At 42.8% G+C, this 24,599-nt stretch overlaps 1 protein-coding gene across 2 annotated transcripts in view; it reads left to right on the top strand.

Moving 5' to 3' along the window:
* LOC124789579 (luciferin sulfotransferase-like) overlaps nt 1-24,599 on the top strand; it is a 172,269-nt gene that overhangs the window by 87,348 nt on the left and 60,322 nt on the right. The window contains exon 1 of one of the 2 annotated variants that reach the window (XM_047256985.1): nt 7,260-7,509. The exons of the other annotated variant lie outside the window; for it this stretch is intronic. Coding sequence (XP_047112941.1) covers nt 7,305-7,509 — 205 coding nt within the window. The 5' untranslated portion in view covers nt 7,260-7,304. Of the gene's footprint in view, nt 1-7,259; nt 7,510-24,599 lie in introns of those variants that run through there. 2 annotated transcript variants of the gene reach the window in all.

The following is a 24,599-nucleotide window of genomic DNA, read 5'->3' as shown; positions in this document are numbered from 1 at the left end:
ACGCAACTAGCTCTTTATTCACATGAAGTGTTGAGTGCTATTGACAAGGGATTTTTCAGATCTAATCCGTATTTATCGATTTCCGGAAGGCTTTTGACACGGTACCACACAAGCGGCTCGTAGTGAAATTTGCTTGCTTATGGAATATCGTCTCAGTTACGTGACTGGATCTGTGATTTCCTGTCAGAGAGGTCACAGTTCGTAGTAATTGACGGAAAGTCATCGAGTAAAACAGAAGTGATTTCTGGCGTTCCCCAAGGTAGTGTTATAGGACCTTTGCTGTTCCTTACCTATATAAACGATTTGGGAGACAATCTGAGCAGCCGTCTTCGGTTGTTTTTAGAAGACGCTGTCGTTTATCGACTAATAAAGTCATCAGAAGACCAAAACAAACTGCAAAACGGTTAAGAAAAGATATCTGAGTGGTGCGAAAAGTGGCAGTTGACCCTAGATAACGAAAAGTGTGAGGTCATCCACATGAGTGTTAAAAGGAACTCGTTAAACTTCGGTTACACGATAAATCAGTCTAATCTAAAAGCTGTAAATTCAACTAATTACCTAGGAATTACAATCGCGAACAACTTAAATTGGAAGAAACACATAGAAAATGATGTGAGGAAGGCTAACCAAAGACTGCGTTTTATTGGCAGGACGCTTAGAAAATGTAACAGAGCTACTAAGGAGACTGCCTACACTACGCTTGTCCGTCCTCTTTTAGAATACTGCTACGCGGTGTGGGATCCTTACCAGGTAGGGCTGTCAGAGTACATCGAAAAAGTTCAGAGAAAGGCAGCACGTTTTGTATTATCGTGAAATATGCGAGAGAGTGTCACAGAAATGATACAGGATTTGAGGTGGACATCATTAAAAGAAAGGCGTTTTTCGTTGCGACGGAATCTTCTCACGAAATTCCAACCACCAACTTTCTCCTCCGAATGCGAAAATATTTTGTTGACACCCACCTACATGGGGAGGAACGATCACCACGATAAAATAAATCAAAGCTCGTACGGAAAGATACAGGTGTTGATTCTTTCCGCGCGCTAAACGAGATTGGAATAATAGAGAACTGTGAAGGTGGTTCGATCAACCCTCGGCGAGGCACTTAATTGTGATTTGCAGAGTATCCATGTAGATGTAGATGCAGAAAAAACCACAGCTAAACTAGCAGACTTGGCTAGCAATTGCGTTCATGTTCACCTATGCATTTGTCTCGGAGTTTCCATGTTTTTGTCCAGCCCCTGTATTTGGAAGTCCCCACCTAATTGAAGGCAAGTTTTACCCACGACCTACCGTACATTGCGTGTCGTTGCGGAACGTGGGGCTCAGGCACATTTTGCTGCTGACCTGAGATGACATCTAAAGCTTTAGGATGGTCCAAATGGGTTGGTTGAATACAGACTGCACCTTCGTCTCCGACGTCAGCTGACCTCGGGCCCCTGGAGTTTTCCGTCTGGGGTCATCTCAGAAGTAAAATGTACAGCGCTCATGCTCATGCGGTATAAGGACTGGAGCAGCGAACTGCACAGTCCGTCAAGATTTACGAGAAGATCCGAGGGTGTTTGAAAGCGCTCATTACTCACTGCACAGATCACTGGAGTATTTCCTCCAGATGTGGAAACGACACGTGCAACAACTCCTTCAACATGTACGGGTGTACAGTAATTTGTAACACGTACCGCCACAGTCTAATATATACAGTCGTGACATTCACTGCTGTGAAAGTTGCTAACTGTCTAACAGTTGGAACGACACTATGCCCCTAGCCACGAGAAAGCCAGACGTAAGATGTTTGCTTTTAATTATTTTTCCACTTAACTAACGGACTAGTTACATTTTTTCCTTTCAAACGTTAGTAAATTATCAGGGACCATGAATAATCGTCAAACAAATCTAAAAACAGCCGAATCTCACTGATTCAGTGACATATGCTACAACTTATTCAAGTTTCGAATATGCGTAAAACTGCCGCTCCGCTGAAAGCAAGAGAATGTAAACACATATTTAATGGATGAGAAGGATTTATTTCTGTTGTCTATTCTTATTATGACAGTCACTTTTCTTGAAGCGCAACAATTCTGTATGGAGTCTAATGACTCGCAAATTTTTATACTCGACTCGATGTTCAAATATATGAAATTTCTTGAAAATGTAGTTACTTTTGTTTCAAAAGCGAATTTTTTGAAGATTCTTGGCGTTTGTGGCTCAGATGTAGCAAAAATTGTGGAACTGGTTTTTCTGTACTGGCATAATAGCTTTATTGCTTTTGACGTTTTATTATCAAAAAATGTTCAAATGTGTGCGAAATCTTATGGGACTTAACTGCTAAGGTCATCAGTCCCTAAACTTACACACTACTTAACCCAAACTATCCTAAGGACAAACACACACACCCATGCCCGAGGGAGGACTCGAACCTCCGCCGGGACCAGCCGCACAGTCCATGACTGAGACCGCTCGGCTAATCCCGCGCGGCATTTTATTATCACGTCTGTGCGGTTTCCCTTTAGACTACAGTTACGTTGGCCCATCTGGTACGTTAAGTAATGTACGTATTGATTTCCATACAAGTTCCCTGTGTTTTGCTTTCACGGATTTAGCTGGAAGCGTATCGAGCGAAATTTCATTTTATTGCGCAGATACACGACCTTTTTCGATTGTTTACCAGTCACTTTTTTTGTTCCTAAAACGAAGTGACTATCTTCAGTAAATGTCTGTGGCGTACGAGAGAATCGTAAGCAAACTATCCTGTAATGTACCGTTTTGTACCACCCAGGATCCTTAGGAAACTAAAAAGAGACAAATATGGTGTAATTATTTTGTTACTCCCAATTTTTATTGTGCTATATACGCTCACTATTGTAGAAATTGTATTACAAATCGATTTAAACGACACTATTCGCATACATCCAATATCGTATTGTTCGCTTGGAGCGCTGCTGTCGTAATGTATTACAAAAACAGTGTATAACATGCTGGAATAGTATTGCATCTCTTGTTAAGCTAGGCCTTCTGCGAAATTTGACGGGGAATTTTTCGAAAAGTTCACATTTCAAATACATTTGTACTCCAATTAGGACAATAGTTCGTATTAAAACTAGAGTCAGTTTGTAATCACACATCCTCAACTACCTCGCAAACAGCTAGTATGCAAACCCACGTTTACTGGAACGCTTTTCCTTCTGTTATCGTATCCTTGCACCTGTGTCAGTTTCCGCTACTGTGATGGACCGTGTACACACGCTGATTACATGATGATGTTACAAATATTGAGGGATGATGGAGAATTGTAAATTTGTGATTTGAGGTAGGGACCCTAGTCTGGAAACGACGGAGTCGAAAGGTATAAGCGAAAATCGACTCAAGTTCCACCTTAGCCTCGCGCAGCGCTCAAACTAAGGCCCTCAACTTCCGAACCATCATCATGAAATTTACAATTCCCGTTGAACACTCCCCAGAGCCGTAAGATAATATTTCCTGTTGATGGACAAGTAACGGCGCACGGGAGTTCATGTCAGGCAGACCGAAAATCCCAACTCTACAGTACTGTGATAATGGATTCAATTTACCCGAACAAGTTCCACAAGCTGTTACATTTACAACACTAATTGAAAATTACGTCCCCCAGCGTCAATACAGGCTCGGCATCCTAATATCCTCGGCGTCTTTTGAAGAGAGTCGTAAGCACTGAGAATTCTTGCCAGGAGAACTACTTCAGCCTCGGTGGGCGTCTCGTACACAAGAACAAATCAAGTGCAGTGAGATCTGCTGTACGTGCCGGCCAGGAAACAGGACCTGCTCTATCTTTCCACCTAACAGTGGACGTCTGGTCCAGATGTTGACGAACCGCCAGTTCAAAGTGAGGTGGGATTCAATGATTATAAAGAATCCGCCTCGATTGCAAATAGAAACCGGATGTTGACCTAGGTTTCGGCGCGGATAACCACGCCGTCTTCGGAACACACTAGAACTACAAACTGCCTAAAGAGGCGTGGTCCAACATTAATACAGAACGCCCGAAAGGGCAAAAGACTCTCATAAAATGTAAAATAAACGGTACGTGTGTTCCATGTCAATAGCTGTACTTAGCTCAAACGTCAGAAGCGTGCTTCCTCACCCCAGCCAACGTTCGGTGGGCCGCGGACTCTCTGGTAAACTGGCTGGGGTGATGAAGCACGCTTCTGATGTTTGAGCTAAGTAGAGCTATTGACATGGTGCACACGTACCGTTTATTTTACATTTTATGAGAGTCTCTTGCCCTTTCGGGCGTTCTGTATTATTGTTGGACCATGCCTCTTTAGGCAGTTTGCAGATTTAGTGTGTTCCGAAGACGACGTGGTTATCCGCGCCGAAACCTAGGTCAACATCCGGTTTCTATTTGCAATCGAGGCGGATTCTTTATAATCATTAAATTATTCACGATTGCTGACGCGCTGCAATGTTAAAAGTCCTCGAGGTGGGATTCCAACATGCTGAAACCCATCCGTTGGCGGATAAGAAGTGCTAATCGGGATTGCCTACCCTTTAGTCTTAGCAATAACAGTACCGGTACGTGTGTTCCACTGTCAGATGTTTCACTTATAGCTTTCGGCTCGGTCGCTTCCAGACCAGTGTCCCTTACCTTTAACTGATACATTTGCCCTTCTCCATAACCCTTGAAAATTTGTAACATTATCACGGACACGAATAATTGGGATGAAAGAAATGGAAAGAAAACGGAATCAAAAAGAGATAGGAAGGAAATAATGATGTCCAGCCGCACAGGACACTGCGGCAATGCAACGGGGACAATTGAAAATTTATGCTGGATTGGGACTCGAACCCTAATGGTCCTCGTACCTAGAGCAGTTGTGTTAACCGCTTTTTTTCTTTATTTAGAGGGAAGAACTGATAACAGTAGGTATTACATAAATGGTATAACAAATACGAGACATAAACTGCTTCTTTCAGTACAAAACAATAACGCACCGCATCTCTCTTTGTGAGTTAAGCGCTGTCAGGCTTGGCTAGCACTTGGATGGGTGGCTGTACGGGTCTGCCGAGTGCTGTTGCAGCAGGGTGCATGCAGCCCTTGTGAGGCCAGTCGAGGAGCTGCTTGACTGAGAAGTAGCGGCTCAGGTCAAGAAAACTGACAACGCCCAGGAGTGCGGTATGCTGGCCACATGCCCCTCCATATTCGCAGCCAGTGACACCCATAGCTGAGGATGACCCGACGGTCGGTCGAAACGGGTGGGCCTTCCGAGGCCTGTTCTGACGGAGTTTTCTCTCTTCGTGGGAATGTTCCTCGCCGATCCTATTGTGCCTTGTGTTCCAGCCGGGCATGTCTTCACGTGTGGTGGTGGAGCCGATCCATTGTCCTGGTCCTTTTCGGAATCATCATATGTAGCAATTACATTTCCCAACCAGTTACACCCCAACTGCAGGGGATGAAGCAGTGCATTGCCTTAAAAAATCAGCGTTATGCCTCAGCCCTGTGGACACGCTTTTCGTCACACTCAAATTCCCAGTTACCCGGTCACCGCACCGTAACGACCCCCGGCCATTAACCTTCTATTCGCAGTTTTCTGATTGTCGTAGAAGTTCTTGTGCGTCCCCAATGAAACTTTTTCATCAAACAGTCACGGCGCCAATGGAATTATAGATATGAGTGATGACACTTCTGTCGGTCGCGTGTGACAGAACAGATACCACTCATATCTATAAATCATCACGGAATAACACTGTATGCCGGCCGTGGTGGCCGAGCGGTTCTAGGCGCTTCAGTCTGGATCCGCGCGACTGCTATGGTCGCAGGTCCGAATCATGCCTCGGGCATGGATGTGTGTGATGTCCTTAGGTTAGTTAGGTTTAAGTAGTTCTAAGTTCTAAGTGACTGATGACCTCAGATGTTAAGTCCCATAGTGCTAATACTGTATGCTGCGTGACAATTATTGAATTATACGAAAAAGAGTAAATTAATTAGGAACTACGTTGTGCACACTCTTCATTCAACATGTAAACGTCAGTGCAGATATTCGGATTTAGGTTATGACATGTTCCATATGCTTATCATCATTAGCAATGATGTGGCGCAGACGAATAGCGGAATTCTGCATGATCCGCTCATGTATCGAAGCACTGACGATGGACCTTCTGAATGGATATTTTCAGCTCAGCAATGATTCTGGGGTTATTGCTGCACACCTTGTCTTTAATAAAGCCCCACTAAAAGGAGTTGCATGTGTTAAGATCCGGAGAATATGGCGGCTAATCGAGGTCCATGCCAGTGGCCTCTGGGTACCCCAGAGCCAGAATGCGGTCCTCAGAGTGCTCCATCAAACACTCTCCCGCTTCGTTGCGGTCGAGCCCCGTCTTTCATGAACCACATCTTGTCGAAATCAGGGTCATTTTGGATAATGGGGATGAAATCATCTCCCAAAACCTCCACATACCATTAGGTAGTTAGTCACCGTGCCATGAAGGAACATCAAATGTGTGTGCAATCGTATGGGACTTAACTGCTAAGGTCATCAGTCCCTAAGCTTACACACTACTTAACCTAAATTATCTTAAGGACTAACACACACACCCATGCCCCAGGGAGGACTCGAACCTCCGCCGGACAAGCCGCACAGTCCATGACTGCAGCGTCTTAGACCGCTTGGCTAATCCCGCGCGGCGAAGGAATATCGCACCGATTATTCCGTGACTGGACATTGCACACCGCACAGTCACCAGTTGAGGGTGAAGAGACTTCTCGATCGCGAAAATCGGATTCTCAGTCCCCCAAATGCGCCAATTTTGCTCATTGACGACGAAAACATACAGCGCATTCTAGTTCCCGTCATGCCGCGCGACCAACCGTGCAGTTTGAACGTCCTAAAGCAAACCGTTCAGAAGTTATGACAATTTTATTTTATGTAATTCAATAAGCATCACCCTGTAAGTTCTTCACTTACGCGTCTCTTGGCGTCCTTCTCAACTGGACGTTCCAAATGGCAGCTTGCGTCTCCTGGCCTTAAATTGGCCCTAAGTGCACCAATGTCGCTGCCGACCCCTGGCGTCGCGAACGACAGTGACAAACCGCTACGAAGCCGGGTATCCAGCGAATCACTGTTTGTGGAGCGGTGATTCAGTGACGTAAGTGAACAGTGGTGCGCAGGCTGGGGTGACAGTTACGGTGCCGTGGAGAAGGCTGCACAACGGTTTTATCGAGCGGAGCAAGGTCAGCAGAGACCGCGCGCAGCCAAATGGGCCCCCGGCCGGCGCGGCTCTGCATTGTCGCTGCGCCTTCCGCCCGGTACGTGCGGCGACCAGACGACGGCATGACGCGCTTGCGATACTCTGAGCTGGAGGGCGAGTTTGGCCGCATCGCCGCCAGAGACTTCACCTCGCAGTTCCGCGGCGGCTACGTTCGCGCAGAACCGAGTGGCGCCGTCCTCCCCAAGTATTACACGGAATTCGGCGACCGTATTCAGGACATGACCGTCCACACTGATGACCACTGGATCGTCAGCTTTCCCAAGAGCGGTGAGTTGTCGCACTGCGTCGCACCTCCAACACCGGCGCGATCGGTAGAAGACGATTTTTTTTAATGAAGACCATCACCAGCGTTCTTATTACTACCGTCACTGGATTATGAGAGGTGGTTTCGGTTGTAAAACCACTAAAAAGTTACAGGATTAATTTTGTTTGTGATATCCTAGTAAACCTTGAAATCCCTGCTTCACAGTTCCGTAGATGCCTGTAGAGGGGCCAAAATTAAATCGTGCAGCCCACTGATAAAGTGAAGATGTTTCATTTACAAGCCCAGACCGACAAAATGACGATAATAACATTCCTCATAATCTCCTATGGCCGGAATTCAAATAATGTTGCGAGCATTAGGGGATGTACACTGTGTGGCGTATGGAGCTTTGGATGGGTCATGGGAGCTCGCACGGATAGCCGAAATGGTTAAGGCCGCAGTTCGCGATAAGCCGAAAATCCGGGTCCAAGTACAGGTCTGGCACAAATTTTCATGTGTTACTAATAGATAATATATCTATAAGTAACACAGACGATGTCAAAGAATTCGCAATCTGCGAATAACTTTCGTAAAGTGGAGGTGGGCTGCTCTACATTATTTCAGATTTAGCGGCGTGATACGGCACTGTAGAGGATACGCAGATTTCAGTCTGTTCCGGGACTACAAACATGTGTCTGCAAAGAAATAAAAAATTAATTACTGCACCTTATTTTTACGAGATAAAAGTTAAAACTTTATGACTACCTCTGGCATGTAGCTAAAAAATTTTATATATACAGGGTGTAAATTTTGAGTTGACAAACCAGAATAACTCGAAGAATAAGCTTCACACGAAAAAATATGTAGAATCCAAAGTTGATTATTTTCGAGGCGGACATCTGCTGGTGCTAAAATTAGCCCGCCACCCCAGCCCCCAGGGGGTGGAGCGGGAGGTAATTTTAACATTTCAAATGGGAACCCCTATTTCTTATTGCAGAATCACACTCTACATAAAAAAAAACTACGTACATTTTGTCTTAAACATTTGTTTTGATTCTTGGTAGTTGGCGCTGTAATTCAAGAAAATTCATGTTCTCATTTTTGCGTTTAAAATGGTTACGATAAATAAAAACTGAGTTCACTCGTTAGTAAGTAGGATGACTGATTAGTTAGTTAGTCAGATAATTTGTTTGATAATTAAAAGTTGTGTGGCCTCATAACCATGAAACAAACTAAATTTATCCGAATCTGAGGAAAAAATTAATACAGTATTTGGGTCAGCATTTGAAAAACTCTAATTCCTCTCTCTATGGGGAGAGAGGGAGATATTTAGTTTTAGCGAATCAAAATTTACGAAGTAAATAAGTATTTTTTTTAACCGTATCCATTTTCCACGCAAAAATGAGAACACGGATTTTATTGAATTACAGCGCCAACTACCAAGAATCAAAACAAATGTTTAAGGCAAAATGTAATTAGTTTTTTATGTAGAATGTGATTCTGCAATAAAGAACGGGTGTCTTTAACACACATCCTATCATCGTATCCCTTCCTCTTATCAATGTTTCCTATATGATATTTTCTTCGGCATTTCTGCGGAAAACGTCCTCCTTCCTTATTATATCAGATCACCTAGTTTTCGACATCCTACTGTGACACCAGATCTGAAACATTTCGACTGTCTTCTTTTCTGGTTTCCCGCAATCCATGTTTCACTACTATACAAAGCTGTGTACGAAACGTACCTTCTCAGAAATTTCTTTCTGATATCAAGGGCTATATTTGTTACTAGTACGCTTCTGTTGGCCAAAAGTGTCCTCTTGCCTGTTGTGCTGTTTTGCTCTTTACATTCTTCTTCATTCGTTTGTCATGTCTTATTTTGCTTCCAAGGTAACAGAATTCGTGGTCAGCAATATTGATGTTAATTTTTCCCCTATTCTCATTTCTGTTATGCCTCATTACTTTCATCTATCTTCGGTTTATTCTCAATCAACATTCTTCACTCATTGGAGAGTTCATTCCATTTCGGTTCTTCTACGCTTCCAGTGACGATAGCAATGTCATTAGCCAATCTTATCTTTGACATTCTCTCACTCTGAATTTTATCACGTTCCCCAACCTTTCTTTTATTTCCACCATTGTTTTTTCGATACATCGATTGAACAGCAGAGGTTCTTTTTAATCCAAACACATCGTTCATTGTCTTCCAGTCTTACTGTTCTCTCTTGGTTATAGTACACAATGTATTTCTTAGAATTTCGAACATCTTGCACAATTTTACATTATCGAAGTCCGCTCCACCAATCCTATGAATGCGTCTTGATTTTTCTGAAGTATTGCTTCCATTATCAAGCGCAACGTCAGAGCTGCTTCTCTAGTGCCTTCATGTTTCCTAAGGCCAAATTGATCGTCATCTAACAAATCCACAATTTTCTTTTCCATTCATATGTATAACTCTCTTGTCAGAAGCTTGAAAACATGAGCTGTTAAGCTGATTGTGCGATAGTTCTCGCAGCGAAGTGCTGTCTTCGGAATTGTGTGGATGATATTTTTCCGAAAGTCTGACGGTCTGTGCCCGGTACCAAAGACTCTACACACCAATTTGAGTAGTCGTTTGGTTGCCACTTCGCCCAGTGATTTTAGAAGTTCCGAAGAAATTTTATCTATCGCTTCTGTCATGTTTGATCTTAAGTCTTCCAAAGTTTTACTATACTCTAACTCTAATATCAGATTCCTTATGTCTCCATTATACACCAGTAACACTCATCAGACAAACCTGCCCCTCACAGAAACTTTCAACGTACTCCTTCCACTCAACCGATCCTTCCTCTGCGCTTACATTGGAATTCCCACTGCTGTATCAGTCATTCCGACGACCATTTCTTTTTCGATTTCTCCATATTTTTTCGGCTGCGTTTCACCTTCGCTTCTCTAAATTTCCTATTTATGTCATTCCTGAGTAATCTGTATATCGCTTTATTCCTGAATTTCTCTGAGTATTGTTTGATTACTTCTTTCGTCGATCCCAGTTGTCTTACATGTACGTACGTCTGTTTCTCCAGATTCGGTGATGGCTCTTCTTAGAGATGTCCATTCCTCTTCAACTGAATTGGCTTCTGAGGTATCCGTTATCGCAGTATCTATAGCCTCACAGAACTTGAAACGCGTCTCATCATTTCTCAGTATTTCAGTATACAACTTCTTTGCATGTGGATTCTTCCTGACGGTTCTCTTACACTTGCAGCTACTTTCAACATTACTAAATTGTGTTCTGAGTCTATATCTGCCTGCTGCTACGGTCGCAGGTTCTAGTCCTGCCTCGGGCCTTAGGTTAGTTAGGTTTAAGTAGTTCTAAGTCTAGGGGACTGATGTCCTCAGATGTTAAGTCCCATTGTGCTTAGAGCCATTTGAACCATCTATATCTGCTCCTGGGTGCGCCTTGCAGTCCAGTGTTATATTTCGTACTCTCTGTCTTACCATGATGTAGTCCAGCTGAAATCTGCTCATGCCTCTAGGCTTTTTTCAAGTATATATCCTCTTGCGATTCTTGAACAGTGTACTCACTATAACTAGCCGAAATTTGTTGGAAAACTCAATTAGTCTGTCTCCTCTCACATTCTTACTACCAAGCCTATATTCTCCTGAACTCCTTCTTCTATTGCTCTCCTTTCTACTGCGTTCTAATCCTCCGTGAGTATTAGACTGCAGTCTTGTTTTATAAGCTGAATTATCCGTTCAATATCCTCAAATACTTTCTCCGTCTTTTCATCCTCTGCTTGTGAAGTCGACGTGTATACCTAAACCATTATTGGTGGCGGCGGTTTGCTGTCCATTCTGACGAAAACAACCTTGTTATAAATGTTCGCAGTAACTCACTCTTTGTCCCACCTACTTTTAACGAATCCTACTCCGATTGTATCATTTTCTGCCGCTTTTGATATTACCCTAAATTCGTCTGAGCAGAAATCCTTATCTTCTTTCCATTCTACTTCATTAACCCCCACGACATCTACAGTAAGCCTTTACCTTTTCGTATTTAGATTTTGTAGCTTTCCTACCACGTTCAAACTTCCGAAATTCCACACTCCGACTCGTAGAATGCTATCCATTCGTTGGTTATTCTACCTTTTTCTCTTGGTAATCCAACTTTGGCAGTCCCCTCCCGGAGATCTGAATGGGGGGCTAACCTGGAATTTTACTCCAACGGAGTTTTTCGATTACAGGCCACATGCCTTGAGGATTCACATTATATGTCTTCAGTGCAGTAATTTTCCTTGTCTTTTGCTCACTCATGCCATTGGTCATTGCTAATTTTTTCCGACTTTTACTGGCACTGCCCCCCTTGAGGGCAAGAAGTTACCCTGGTGGGCTGTCCGCTCCTTCATCCTTCTTGATAAGGCCGTTGGCAGATCCAGGGTTTCTGCTTGTACCGGAAGTCTTTGTCCACCATTGTGTATGACCTTTTTAGGCAAAATTTAAGCCCTTACCTGGATGAAACCCAGGACCCAGGATGTTTTGATTATTAGTGAAGAACGCTTCCCTAGACCACACCATGCCATAAAATAATAAAACAGTAGCGGTATTTCGTTATGTATACTGCTAGTCGAGAGCCACAATACACAGTAAGCGTTGACAACAATTTACTGGTACTCGTTGTACACGTGTCTGCGCTTCACACGTCACAATATTGATAAATACCTTTTGATGTTCACTATGTCCGTACTAATGTGGTTTCGTGTATCTCGACGATCCCAACACCTGTGGACATGAGTACAGTTTGTATGGAGTGGAAATAGCGACAGAACGTGACTATAAACAACGGGCAGACGTCATAATCGCTACATATGGGGGACCGTTCAGCGTGAGCGCCGTTATACTGTAGCTTCCTCTGCTGGCTTCGGTAATTATCTACCGTTAATAGGTTTGTAACAGTGGAGTGTTCTGCTGCCTCGAAATCATGTTCCCTCGTCGATTTGCAACACCGACGGAGCGCTGTCTTTCGCGGTTTCTTCTATGTGTGGACGTCTCGGAATCTATTATGAATATAATCCACAGCTTGATTGCAAATTACTTATTCGTTGTTACTTCAGTCACGCTGAAATAAATACTACAGTGCTTGTCTTTGCACAGCTTTTCCGTAACTTAGCTCGAAACGGAATATGTACAGTTTAGACAGTACGTGCTCATATACCAGTAACTGAGGAGTATAAGAAGTATCACGTGAATTTGTTAATATGTACGTATAGATTTGAACAGTGATACCAAAACGTGTCGACTCATGAGTGTTATCGTTCTATTACAAGCACGTAATACTGCGTATGTCATAATTGTGCACATGCTAATTGACTATTGTTCATTCAGACACGATTCCTGTACTCAGGCTGTTCGCGTACAAACTGCTGTCACACTGTCTTTGCTACTGACTACTATCTACCTCTTTTGCTTCTACGCAGATGCTACTTCAATGACTATTGTGTACCAGAACAAATATTGCTACCACACCGCTTTCGCAAACGTAACTTATCCACATTACCATTTAATGAACAACCTTCCTTGAAACCGCACTGCTTTGGTGGCAAACGCGCTCGCTCGCGCGCGCACGCACACACACACACACACACACACACACACACACACACACACACAATCACACAATTTGATACACACTTACGAACCACACACTCTATCTCATTCACACTTCCAAGGCAAAATAAATCATAAAATAAACAGTAATGAATGATAATAATGGTAATATTGATTAACTATTTTGTGTAGTGGATCTGAATATATATTTAACAAATTACTATCCAGATCTATTGTGATAATTAGAGAATGTCCTTCGCTCTTATAATGACTTGGTACACAAAGTCTACGAAGAAATCTTAGAAAGTAGGTGACCTAAAGAATTTAATTTAGTTTCAAAACCTCATCACAAAGTGATAGACAGTGTAGAGTTTCTCTCTCGAGTAATTGATGTTTAGTTGACTGCATTTTTACAGAAATGTAGAACAACAAACCGCGAGAGATATTCTGGCTTTTAAGGTAAAACAAATATTTTCGCTGTTGGCAGATTGTTCACTATATTAAAAGCTTAGCCTGTAAGAATGTTTTCAATAACAGCAAGGAAGCTGTCTTTGCAAATCTACAGCATTTATATAACTATGGATTATCTCTCTGTTTATTTTGATTTAAAACTAATTATGTTCCGTACCGTGCACTGTCGAACTTCCGCTGTTTCTGGCCGCTGAAAGGACGATCTCTGGACCACAGCTCCGTTGTTGATTAGCGCTGGCTGCTAGTATGGCGACGTACAGTCTCGAAAAATTAAATATATTAGCTGAAAATTTCTTGCTATTCAAAATACAACTGTTCAGTTAAATACGTAAGTAGGATTTGTGGATGGGGTCCGTAAGGTATTTCGTAGAACACACATAACGTTATCGGCAACAATGTGCACCCAAGCAGTTATTTATTTTAGCTAGAGAAGTGGACTTTCCTTTTTAAAAATTTCATTTCAAAACACTGACGTGTGCTACGACCTCACAATAATAGTTCTGATTGGTTTGGCAAGTTTCGACTTGCCTAGCACAAAATTTCACAAAACATTCACTACACCGTTAGCTCGTCTGCCATAATCCACCTATTCTTTCTTCTCTCTGACGAATTAATTAGTGCCTTAAAGTTGAGTGTCGCAAATTCGCATAGTACTAATGCTGTGCTAATAATTGAAAGGTTAACTGGTTTTCAGAGCCAGTACCGGTACCTGCTGATTCTGCGCGAAGCTACTAACGCTTCTGACAAATGCTGCATTCTCCTGAGTGTTTCGGGTACCTCCACTGTGCCACGAATTTTGGTTTTTATCTTACATCTAGAAATGTATTCAGGTATTTAGGGGTTAAGTAGTAATTTCGTCTACTACTCTTCTACTCACACTTCTTTAATAACTTCGAAACAATTCTAGTTCTTCCGATGTCCTCTCTTCTTCTCTTCCTACTTCCTTATCAACAAATTTTACCTCATTCTTCCTAATTCCATCTTCTTCTGGTCTTCTTCACTTCTGCCTCATACTGCTCTCTTCTCCGTCAAATACTTTAGAAACTGAATGTTCACCGTTAAGTTCAATAACTCACCGCGCGACTGCTATGGTCGCAGGTTCGAATCCTGCCTCGGGCATGGATGTGTGTGATGTCCTTAGGTTAGTTAGGTTTAAGTAGTTCTAAGTTCTAGGGGACTGATGACCACAGAAGTTAAGTCCCATAGTGCTCAGAGCCATTTTTTTTCAATAACTCACTGTAACATGACGCCATTCCATCACCTCCGAAAACCTCTTCGTCACGCTAACACACTTTCAAAAACAGCTTAAGTTCTTCATTTTCCCGTAACAATATCATTGAGCACCCTTTTCGACCCTTTACTGTCCATTCATTGCCGCAAAAATATTCCTTCTCTCCATAAAATACGACCCGAGCCCCCACTAACAAACTTCCATGTCTCAATCTATCCTTTTGCTTCCAGCTCCACCTTTCAACTGTCTTCCTGCTCGTCTTTAATTATACAGATGATTATTATATTATTAGGCTATAGTACTAAATTTATAGTAACACTATAGAAAATACCAGAACAAAACACTTGTTTACAGATAATATTTCATACATTTAATTAGAAGCTGCGTGTTAGGATTTACATAAAAGAAATCAGTAAAATCATATATTACATCAAAATTACATCCGTAGACAATAAACGAAAAAAGACACTATTCGAATGGATCTTACAGAGGACAAAAAACAGCGTTACAATACACTGATATAAAAATTTGGAGTTATTGCAGATTCCAGCAAGATTAATTAAGCGAAACCTCCGGTTTTTTAATGATTCATCCCTCTAGTATCGTCTGCATTACTGACGATTTCAGATTGAAATCAGTATCCAATTCTTTGATTACGCATTACATCAATAAAAGGACGCCTGAAGTTATTTCGCAAGCGAACACCAAGAAAGGTACATTCGAGTTGTCGCGTCGACGACATGGTTGTTCGAGACGAAGCAAAAGTTCGGATTGCGGAAGGAATCGATCGTTTCTGTTTAAAACAAACGATCCTGGCATTTCTCTGTAGCGTTTTAGGGAATTACGGACCACCTATAGCTGTATGGTAAGGTAGGGATCTCATTTACTTTAATTTACGACATAATATGATTAGTTGGCTAGCCTTTAACACTGCTTAAGATCGACAAATAACAAGAATCCACTTGTCATAAAAACTTTCTTCGTGTGTTTTGGTCGTGGTCCATCATCAGAATATCAATCATATGTAAGCTCCTTACACTCTGTCCATAATGGATGGCGAACTTGGACTGTGATTGAAATTGGCGATAATTTCTGTGTAATATGCAACCAGTTTCTTTTATGCGTTTTTGATAAGATTTGTTTTCTGTACCATTAACTAGTTTTCGAGTCACTGCAGGCTTATCATCAGATGCAGGTGTTACAAGAACATCATCTGGACCATGTGCAGGTGGATTCTCTTGTCGTAGTGCTGCCGGAAATAAAGTAAGTTTAGTTACTAATAACGAAAAACTTAAGCAGATTTTTTTAATTTGATAGATATCACACTTCGTCACATCGCGATCTTTGACTGAAAGACATCTACACCTACATGACTACTCTGAAAAACGCAATTAAGTGCTTGGCAGAGGGTTCATCGAATCATCTTCAAGCTACTTCTCTATCATTCCACTCTCGAACAGCGCCCGGGATCAACGATCACTCACCGTGCGAACTCAGATATCTCTAATGTAATTATGACGATCATTTCTCCCTATGTAGGTGGGCGTCAACGAAATATTTTCACAATCCGAGGAGAAAGTTAGTGACTAAAATTTCATAAGATGGTCCTCCCGCAGCGAAAAACTCCTTTGTTTTGAGAATTGCTACCCCAATTCGTGTATCGTATCTCGCCAATTTCACGATAATACACTGCTAGCCATTAAAATTGCTACACCGCGAAGATGACGTACTATAGACGCCAAATTTAACAGACTGGAAGAAGATGCTGTGATATGCAAATGATTAACTTTTCAGAGCATTCACACAAGATTGGAGCCGGTGGCGTCACCTACAACGTGCTGACACGAGGAAAGTTTACAACCGATTTCTCGTACACAAACAGCAGTTGAGCGGCGTTGCCTGGTGAAACGTTGTTGTGATGCCCCGTTTAAGGAGGAGAAATGCGTACCCGACTTTGATAAAGGTCGGATTGTAGCCTATCGCGATTGCGGTTCATCGTATCGCGACATTGCTGCTCGCGTTGGTCGAGATCCAATGACTGTTGGCAGAATATGGAATCGGTGGGTTCAGGAGGGTAATACGGAACGCTGTGCTGGATCCCAACGGCTAGTGATAACGAGCAGTCGGGATGACAGGCATCTTATCCGCATGGCTGTAACGGATCGTCCAGCCACGTCTCGATCCCTGAGTCAACAGATGAGGACGTTTACAAGATAACAACCATCTGCACGAACAGTTCGACGACGTTTCCAGCAGCATGAACGAACAGCTCGGAGACCATGGCTGTAGTTACCCTTGACGCTGCATCACAGACAGGAGCGCCTGCGATGGTGTACTCAACGACGAACCTGGGTGCACGAATGGCAAAACGTCATTTTTTCGGATGAATCCAGGTTCTGTATACAGCATCATGATGGTCACATCCGTGTTTGGCGACATCGCGGTGAACGCACACTGGAAGCCTGTATTCGTCATCGCCATATTGGCGTATCATCCAGCGTGATGGTATGGGGTGCCATTGGTTACGCGTCTCGGTCACCTCTTGTTCGCATTGACGGCACTTTGAACAGTGGACATTACATTTCAGATGTCTTACGACCCGTGGCTCTATCCTTCACTCGATTCCTGCGAAACCCTACATTTCAGCAGCATAATGCACGACCCCATGTTGCAGGTCCTGTACGGGCCTTTCTGGATTCAGAAAATGTTCGACTGCTGCCCTCGACAGCACATTCTCCAGATCTCTCACCAATTGGAAACGTCTGGTCAGTGGTGGCCAAGCAACTGGCTCGTCACAATACGCCAGTCACTACTCTTGACGAACTGTGTTATCCTGTTGAAGCTGCATGGGCAGCTGCACCTGTACACGCCATCCAAACTCTGTTTGACTCAATGCCCAGGCGTATCAAGGCCGTTATTATGGCCAGAGGTGGTTGTTCTGGGTACTGATATCTCGATTTCTCAGGATCTATACACCTAAATTGCGTGAAAATATAATCACCTGTCAGTTCTAGTATACTATATATGTCCAGTGAATACCCGTTTATCGTCTGCATTTCTTCTTGGTGTAGCAATTTTAATGGCGAGTAGTGTACAAAACGAGCTGTTCTTTTTTGATCTTTTTCAGTGTCCTCCGTCAATCCTCTTTGAAGCGGATCCCACACAGTACAGCTTATTCCAGAAGATGGCGGACAAACGTAACGTAAGCAGTCTCTTTAGTAGACCTATTGAATTTTCGAAGTGTTCTGCCAGTAAATCGTAGCCTTTGGTTTCGTTTCTCCACGAAATTATCTATATGATCATTCCAGTTCAAGTTATTCTTTAGACAAAACCGACCACTGGATCTCAGCGTACGTCCTTGCACTCACGCTGTGGAAACAAGGTTGTCCTAACACGGTTTCCTATAGGGCACTGCCCGTTACACCCATGGCTTCCTACTGCGTCGTGAAGGATATCCAGAATGTGACACATGTGGCGAAATTAAAGTGCGTCATATATGAATTTAATAAGATTTGAGCATGAATTTGGGGAACTCGCGCTGATTTGAAACTACCAGGCAGATTAAAACTGTATACCGGGCCTGGAGTCGAACCCGGAACCTACACTTTCGCGGGCAAATGCTGTACCGACTGAACTTCCTAGGCATGGCTTACGACCAGCCCTCACAGCTTTAATTTCGCTTCTTTTTCAATCAGACTTGTTTGTCGAAGAGAAGGCGCGAGTGACCTGCGTAGCGACATGCCCTTTGTTTTAGATGATATCGGATCAAACGTAATACGGCTTAAAAATTAGAAATGATTTTCTTCCATACTAACTATTTATGAAGGAAAGGGGACTTGCGCAGTCTTGTGTACGTGGATTTTTCTTATTAATCTTAAACTTACATGTCGAATAAGAATTTTGTGAGTAGTCTAATTAGCGCTGTTCACTTTGTTCAGCGCCCCAAAACCGAACAATTATCTTTAGCTGAATAGCAAATGATGATGCGAATATGATAATGTCATCCAATTCATGGACTATAACGCAAACCTGCTTGACTTTTTTCTCTAGGGTTGAATGTTCCCTCTCCAGCGAGGCTATTGTCGAGAAAATCGTAGCCTACTTCCCGGCGTTATCCAAGCGGCGACAAGCCCGTTGCCTGCAGAAAATACCCCTTTCGCTACTTCCATTCAAACATGCCACCTACATCTCAAGACGGCATTCATTACATCAGGCTTACGTGTTCACTAACAAGGTCGAATGTGTGTCGAAAGTTACTGACTTTGCATTTTCTCTTTTCAGTCGGTGTTCTAGGTACAAGCGAGGCTTGCTTTTTATGACGACCAAGGACAGCAAGTGCGATTGGATTGTACCCCTCGAAGGTTAGACTGTAACACTGAGGCACCAGTCCGAGAGAACACAAAACAGAAAAAAAGAAGAAACGTTCATTGTCTGGCCATGTTAAGTGGTCCACAGGGACAGCTCGCGGTTTGCGATGTAAGTGTCGGAGACTGAAAGGGGGACAGCATGTAATCTAAGTAAAGGAACCAAATATGGTTTCGCAGTGTGATGCAAGTCGAAAGCGCTGCCGTAATTTTGTAGAGCAGCGTAGAGTTGTGGCAGTAATGTATGGCGTAAGCCTGGTGCGAGCTTCTGGTCTCGGAGATTTATCTGTGCTTATTGCCAGTAATTTATTCCAACAATTTCTCAAATAGGGCGAGTCGACGCTGTTCCTAACCATTCCGCCAGAGAAAGATGTTGACTCACCGAGGATCGAATACATAACCCTCAAGTCAGTGGTCAACAGCTCTAGCCGCTAGATCACTGACGCAATTGTAGGCACCTGACTCGCACGTTTAAGGAAGCGTGGTTGAAAACTGGTATGATCTGAAAAAAGTTGTATTGTATGTCGTCATCTGCGGTGTCAAGCTCATTCAGTCACCAATACAAAAGATGTAATTTTCGTTCCATAGATTCATGCTGCGAAGACCTTCAAGGATGTAGAACAGTCATAAGTAGAACAGTTATAAGAAAACATTTGTTAATACGTATTAACAAAAGAGGTGGTATGGTCACGTTCTTTCGAAGGATCCTAAATGAAATCATATTCAAAGATGCGCAATAACTGACACATACAAGAGCGTGCTGATAAGTAATGCGTCCCAATTTTCATGTGAAAATTAAAGCTTTTTAAATAAAACAAACGTTATTAACGTTCTACATCTCTTTTTTTTCATGTCTAAATATTTATTACTCGACATCGTCACCCTGGTGACGAACACATTTCTCCCAACGAGAGACCAGTTTGTTGACTCTGTTGACAGACCTACATATTATTTTTGTCAAACACCTGTAGATGCAGACGCAATGATGGAAGCAAGGCATACATTCCGCTGTAATATCAATATGTCGACAGAAGTTTTGAGCCTCAAAGGATCACACATAATCGATGATGTTTATCAAAGATCTCTGCGTTAAAAACTAAAATTTTCTAAGTCTCGTACGACAGTACTTAACGCAAACGTTTCAAGAGCGATGGATTGCTCGGGACGTTAACACCTTAGGCCCAATTTATACAGAAACGGAGTGGCGTGGACATGTGGCGAGGACGTGCAGCTGTTTTCCGCCACCTCCATGTTAACAAATGGAGCGATTCACATAAAGATGGCGTAGCGGGGACACGTCACTTCGTGGTCCGTGCCACGTCCGTTTAACGTCACGAACGACGCATCGAAGGGACGCGTGACGGCGACATCCAAGTGGCGAACTGCTGTTTTCATTAAGTTGAATTATCCGATGTGCCTCAAGAAATTGTTTTGTGTTGAAGCAAAGCTACGTCCATCTCTGTGGACAGTTTCTCAGTTAAACTTTTACTTTTCGCGTAAAATATTGAAAGCCACTGTTTTCGGATCCACGCGTTTTCCCCGCAATTCAATATCTCTCATTCGATTTTGGAGAAACTATTCGCAAAAAAATTGATTTTTCGGCATCCATAGCCTGACATTACAGCTTGATAGTGAATTGGTTTTATTTTCGTTATCGCCCATAGTTATAAATCCAAAATAAGTAAACCACTGAGCATATTTTGAAACGTTTGTAACGAAGAACGTAGTCGCTGGCCAGTTTTCCATTGGTGGGTTTGAGAACATAGGTCGCTGCGTTCTAAATATAACACTGAAAAGAGAGCGATACTTCTTTCCAGTCCCGAGTAGATACTTGTATTTTGACGTTTGGCCGTGACGAGCAACGATACGCAACACCCCACGTGATGGCTGTGCCCTAAACAGATTTGTGGCTCTGTTTCTCTTCTGTATGCGGGTTATGAGGTCAGTTACAATCACATTTTACTTTAATATAGCATTAAGAGCTATTTTCTTTTTTAAAACTAGCGGTAGACAGTCGCAGATGCAGCGACAGAGTTAGCTATGTACTGCATACGTAAATTTTTCTTGTCTACTCTAACAATTTCAACCTCGAAACATTGAATAACTATTTTCGCACATATATTGTCGAACAAATGGCGTGTGTTCGAGCGAGCAATGAATGAGAAACGGAATTTTTCTATTGATATAACTAAAGTATTCTGTGTTCTCGAGGTTTTATGTTTACCTGTTTGATTTCCTATTTTATATCTACATATGTGGGCTTTCTTGCTGCAGGCTAAAGTAAAAGGCTATTTTGGATATTTTTGTAACAGTTATTACACAATTACTTACGTTACCGTAGAAAAAATAGCACTTTTTTTATAAAATTACATTCCATTATGAAAGTGGAATGCGCTCGACGACTGTGACATGATTCTCAAAATGATAGGGAGAAGCATCAGTCGTCGTTTCCGTTCTAGCTTTGTTAGAGCAGATCCAGATTACGGCTACTAACTGACCATTATCAATGCAGTATTTCAGAGTTGTTGTTCATGTCCTAGTACGGCTACACCTGTTGTTTGGGTTCCTGTCGTAGGTGTAGACGTACTAGGGCGTGTATAACCTCTCTGAAATATTGCATAGATAATCACTAGTTACTAGCCGAAATCTCGATTTGCTTTAATAAAGCGAGAAGGGAAAGGACAACTGATAGCTGCTCTCTATCATTATGAGAGACTATTTCCTTATTTTCCCGGTCAAACACCGCCGAATCTCAGGAGCTACAACGTTGTGCTGCTGAAATACCCCGGTTTTTCTGCGTTACTTACTGGCAGAAATAGCTTAGTTTCTTTACTTTCCTCTGAACGCTGTCCTTTACTTTGTCTAATGAAATAGAGAAATATGAAGATAGTATCTGTTTCCGAAAGAACACACACCACTGATGACCGTGCAGCTTCTCTAGAATGAAGTGATAATTAAATCGAAACCCTTAGCTGCCGACAGGTGTTGTTGATATACATCAATGGGGACAGTTGAAAATGTGTGCCCAACTGGGACTCGAACCGGGATCTTCTGCTTACATGGCAGACACTCTATCCATCTGAGCCACCGACGGCCCTGAAGACAGTGCGACTGCAGGGACTTATCCCTTGCACGCCTCCCGCAAGACCCACATTCCCAACTATCCACAACCTACATTAGTAGTGAATGGGCAAATATCTATTAGGAATACAACGAATGTGGGTCTCGCGGGAGGCGTGCAAGGGATAAGTCCCTGCAGTCGTACTATCCTCTGTGTCGGTGGCTTAGATGGATAGTGTCTGCTATGTAAGCAGGAGATCCCGGATTCGAGTCCCAGTTGGGGCACACATTTTCACCTGTCCCCATTGATGTATATCAACAACACCTGTCAGCATCTAAGGTTTTAGATTTAATTATCATTTCAATAGAGAAATACGTTTGAGACATTCTGTAAAAGTGTTGGTAAAGCTCGGGATACACATTCAGTTCTTTCATTATGTAGAATTTGCCACATTTCCTTCCCTTTTTTTCACCATAAAAGATGTACCAAATATCTTCTTCGTTGCTCAAGATTTACGACTTACAAAAGATCCATTGCATTAACATCTTGATCTGATGAAGACGACATATGGTGATGCATTCTAGCACGACCGTCCCTCGTCTCTCTGACAGCGCTCCCTCAGTGTGAATTTCTCACACCCCGTCCGCAACCACGTCCCTGACTCGCCGACGCCAGGCATTCCCGCCGCGCCTTTTCTGTGTTAATTGAGCCTTAGATTCCAGGCTACAGGGACATATAAAGCCATTGGCGTATTCCACACTCATCGATAACGTGCACATTCCAGGAACATGTGTCCTGTATACGTGACCGAATACGAGGGCAGTCAGATGTGTTCGCACGAATTCGTGATGCTTTGAGAATGAGAGTTAAAGTGTGTGTAATAACGAGTGGTAATCAGAGTGAGTACCTATTTTAGTGCCAATAGAAACAAGTCAGGTTGTACGATGAGCCAAACATTACGACCTTCTGATTAATAGTGTACTGATCAACCTCTGAAAACGTAAAACAAGTGGCGATTCTGCGTCGATGTTAGGTTTTCTGAGGTATGTGACATCTTATACGAGGGTCACTCCAAAAGAAATGCACACTATTTTTGTAAAAATACAGTTTTCAGTCTGCATGTGTGAAAGATTTACAGTGTGTAGATACACCCTTCCCGCTTGTTTTCAAACTTAGTTCAACCTGTTCCCGTCAATGTGTAGAGAGTTAACAAAATGGTGACTGCTGACAGACGCATCACAGTGAACGATTTGTCACGCTACGTTGGGATAGGGGAAGGAAGTGTTTGCAGAATACTGAAAGTGTTGGCTTTAAAAAAGGTTTGTGCCAGGTGGGTTCCCAGGATGTTGACAGTGGCTCACAAAGAAACAAGAAAAACGGTATGCAGCGAACCTTTGGAACAGTACGAGAATGGTGGATCTGAATTTCTTTGAAGAATTGGGACAGGTGATGAAACATGGCTCCATCATTTTTCACCAGAGACGAAAAGGCAATCAATGGAGTGGCATCATGCAAATTCACCCAAGAAAAAAAAATTCATAACCACACCTTCGGCTTGAAAAGTTATGGTTACGGTGTTTTCGATTGCGAAGGACTCTTGCTTGTGGACATCATGCCAAGTGGAACCACCATAAATTCTGATGCATATGTGACGACACTGAAGAAACTTCAAGCTCGACTGAGTCGTGTTCGACCACATCGGCAAAAGCAGGATGTTTTGCTGTTGCACGACAATGCAAGGCCACATATCACTCAAAAAACCATGGAAGCGATCACAAAACTCGGATGGTCAACACTGAAACACCCGCCTTACAGTCCTGATCTGGCTGCACGTGACTATCATCTCTTTGGGAAACTGAAAGACTCTCTTTGTGGAACATGGTTTGAAGATGATGACTCCCTTGTGCACGCTGCCAAACAGTGGCTCCAACAGGTTGGTCCAGAATTTTACTGTGCGGGTAATCAGGCGCTGGTTCCAGTATGGCGTAAGACAGTTGAGAGGGATGGAAATTATGTGTTGTTGTGGTCTTCAGTCCTGAGACTGGTTTGATGCAGCTCTCCATGCTACTCTATCCTCTGCAAGCTTCTTCATCTCCCAGTACCTACTGCAATCTACATCTTTCTGAATCTGCTTAGTGTATTCATCTCTTGGTCTCCCTCTACGATTTTTACCCTCCACGCTGCCCTCCAATACTAAATTGGTGATCCCTTGATGCCTCAGAACATGTCCTACCAACCGATCCCGTCTTCAGGTCAAGTTGTGCCACAAACTTCTCTTCTCCCCAATCCTGTTCAATACTTCCTCATTAGTTATGTGATCTACCCATCTAATCTTCAGCATTCTTCTGTAGCACCACATTTCGAATGCTTCTATTCTCTTCTTGTCCAAACTATTTATCGTCC

The sequence above is a fragment of the Schistocerca piceifrons genome, chromosome 3 (genome assembly GCF_021461385.2).
Source record: "Schistocerca piceifrons isolate TAMUIC-IGC-003096 chromosome 3, iqSchPice1.1, whole genome shotgun sequence".
NCBI classification, from domain to species: Eukaryota; Metazoa; Arthropoda; class Insecta; order Orthoptera; family Acrididae; genus Schistocerca; species Schistocerca piceifrons.
Note: the sequence above shows the minus strand (reverse complement) of the source record. Positions and strands in the feature narration are given on the sequence as shown.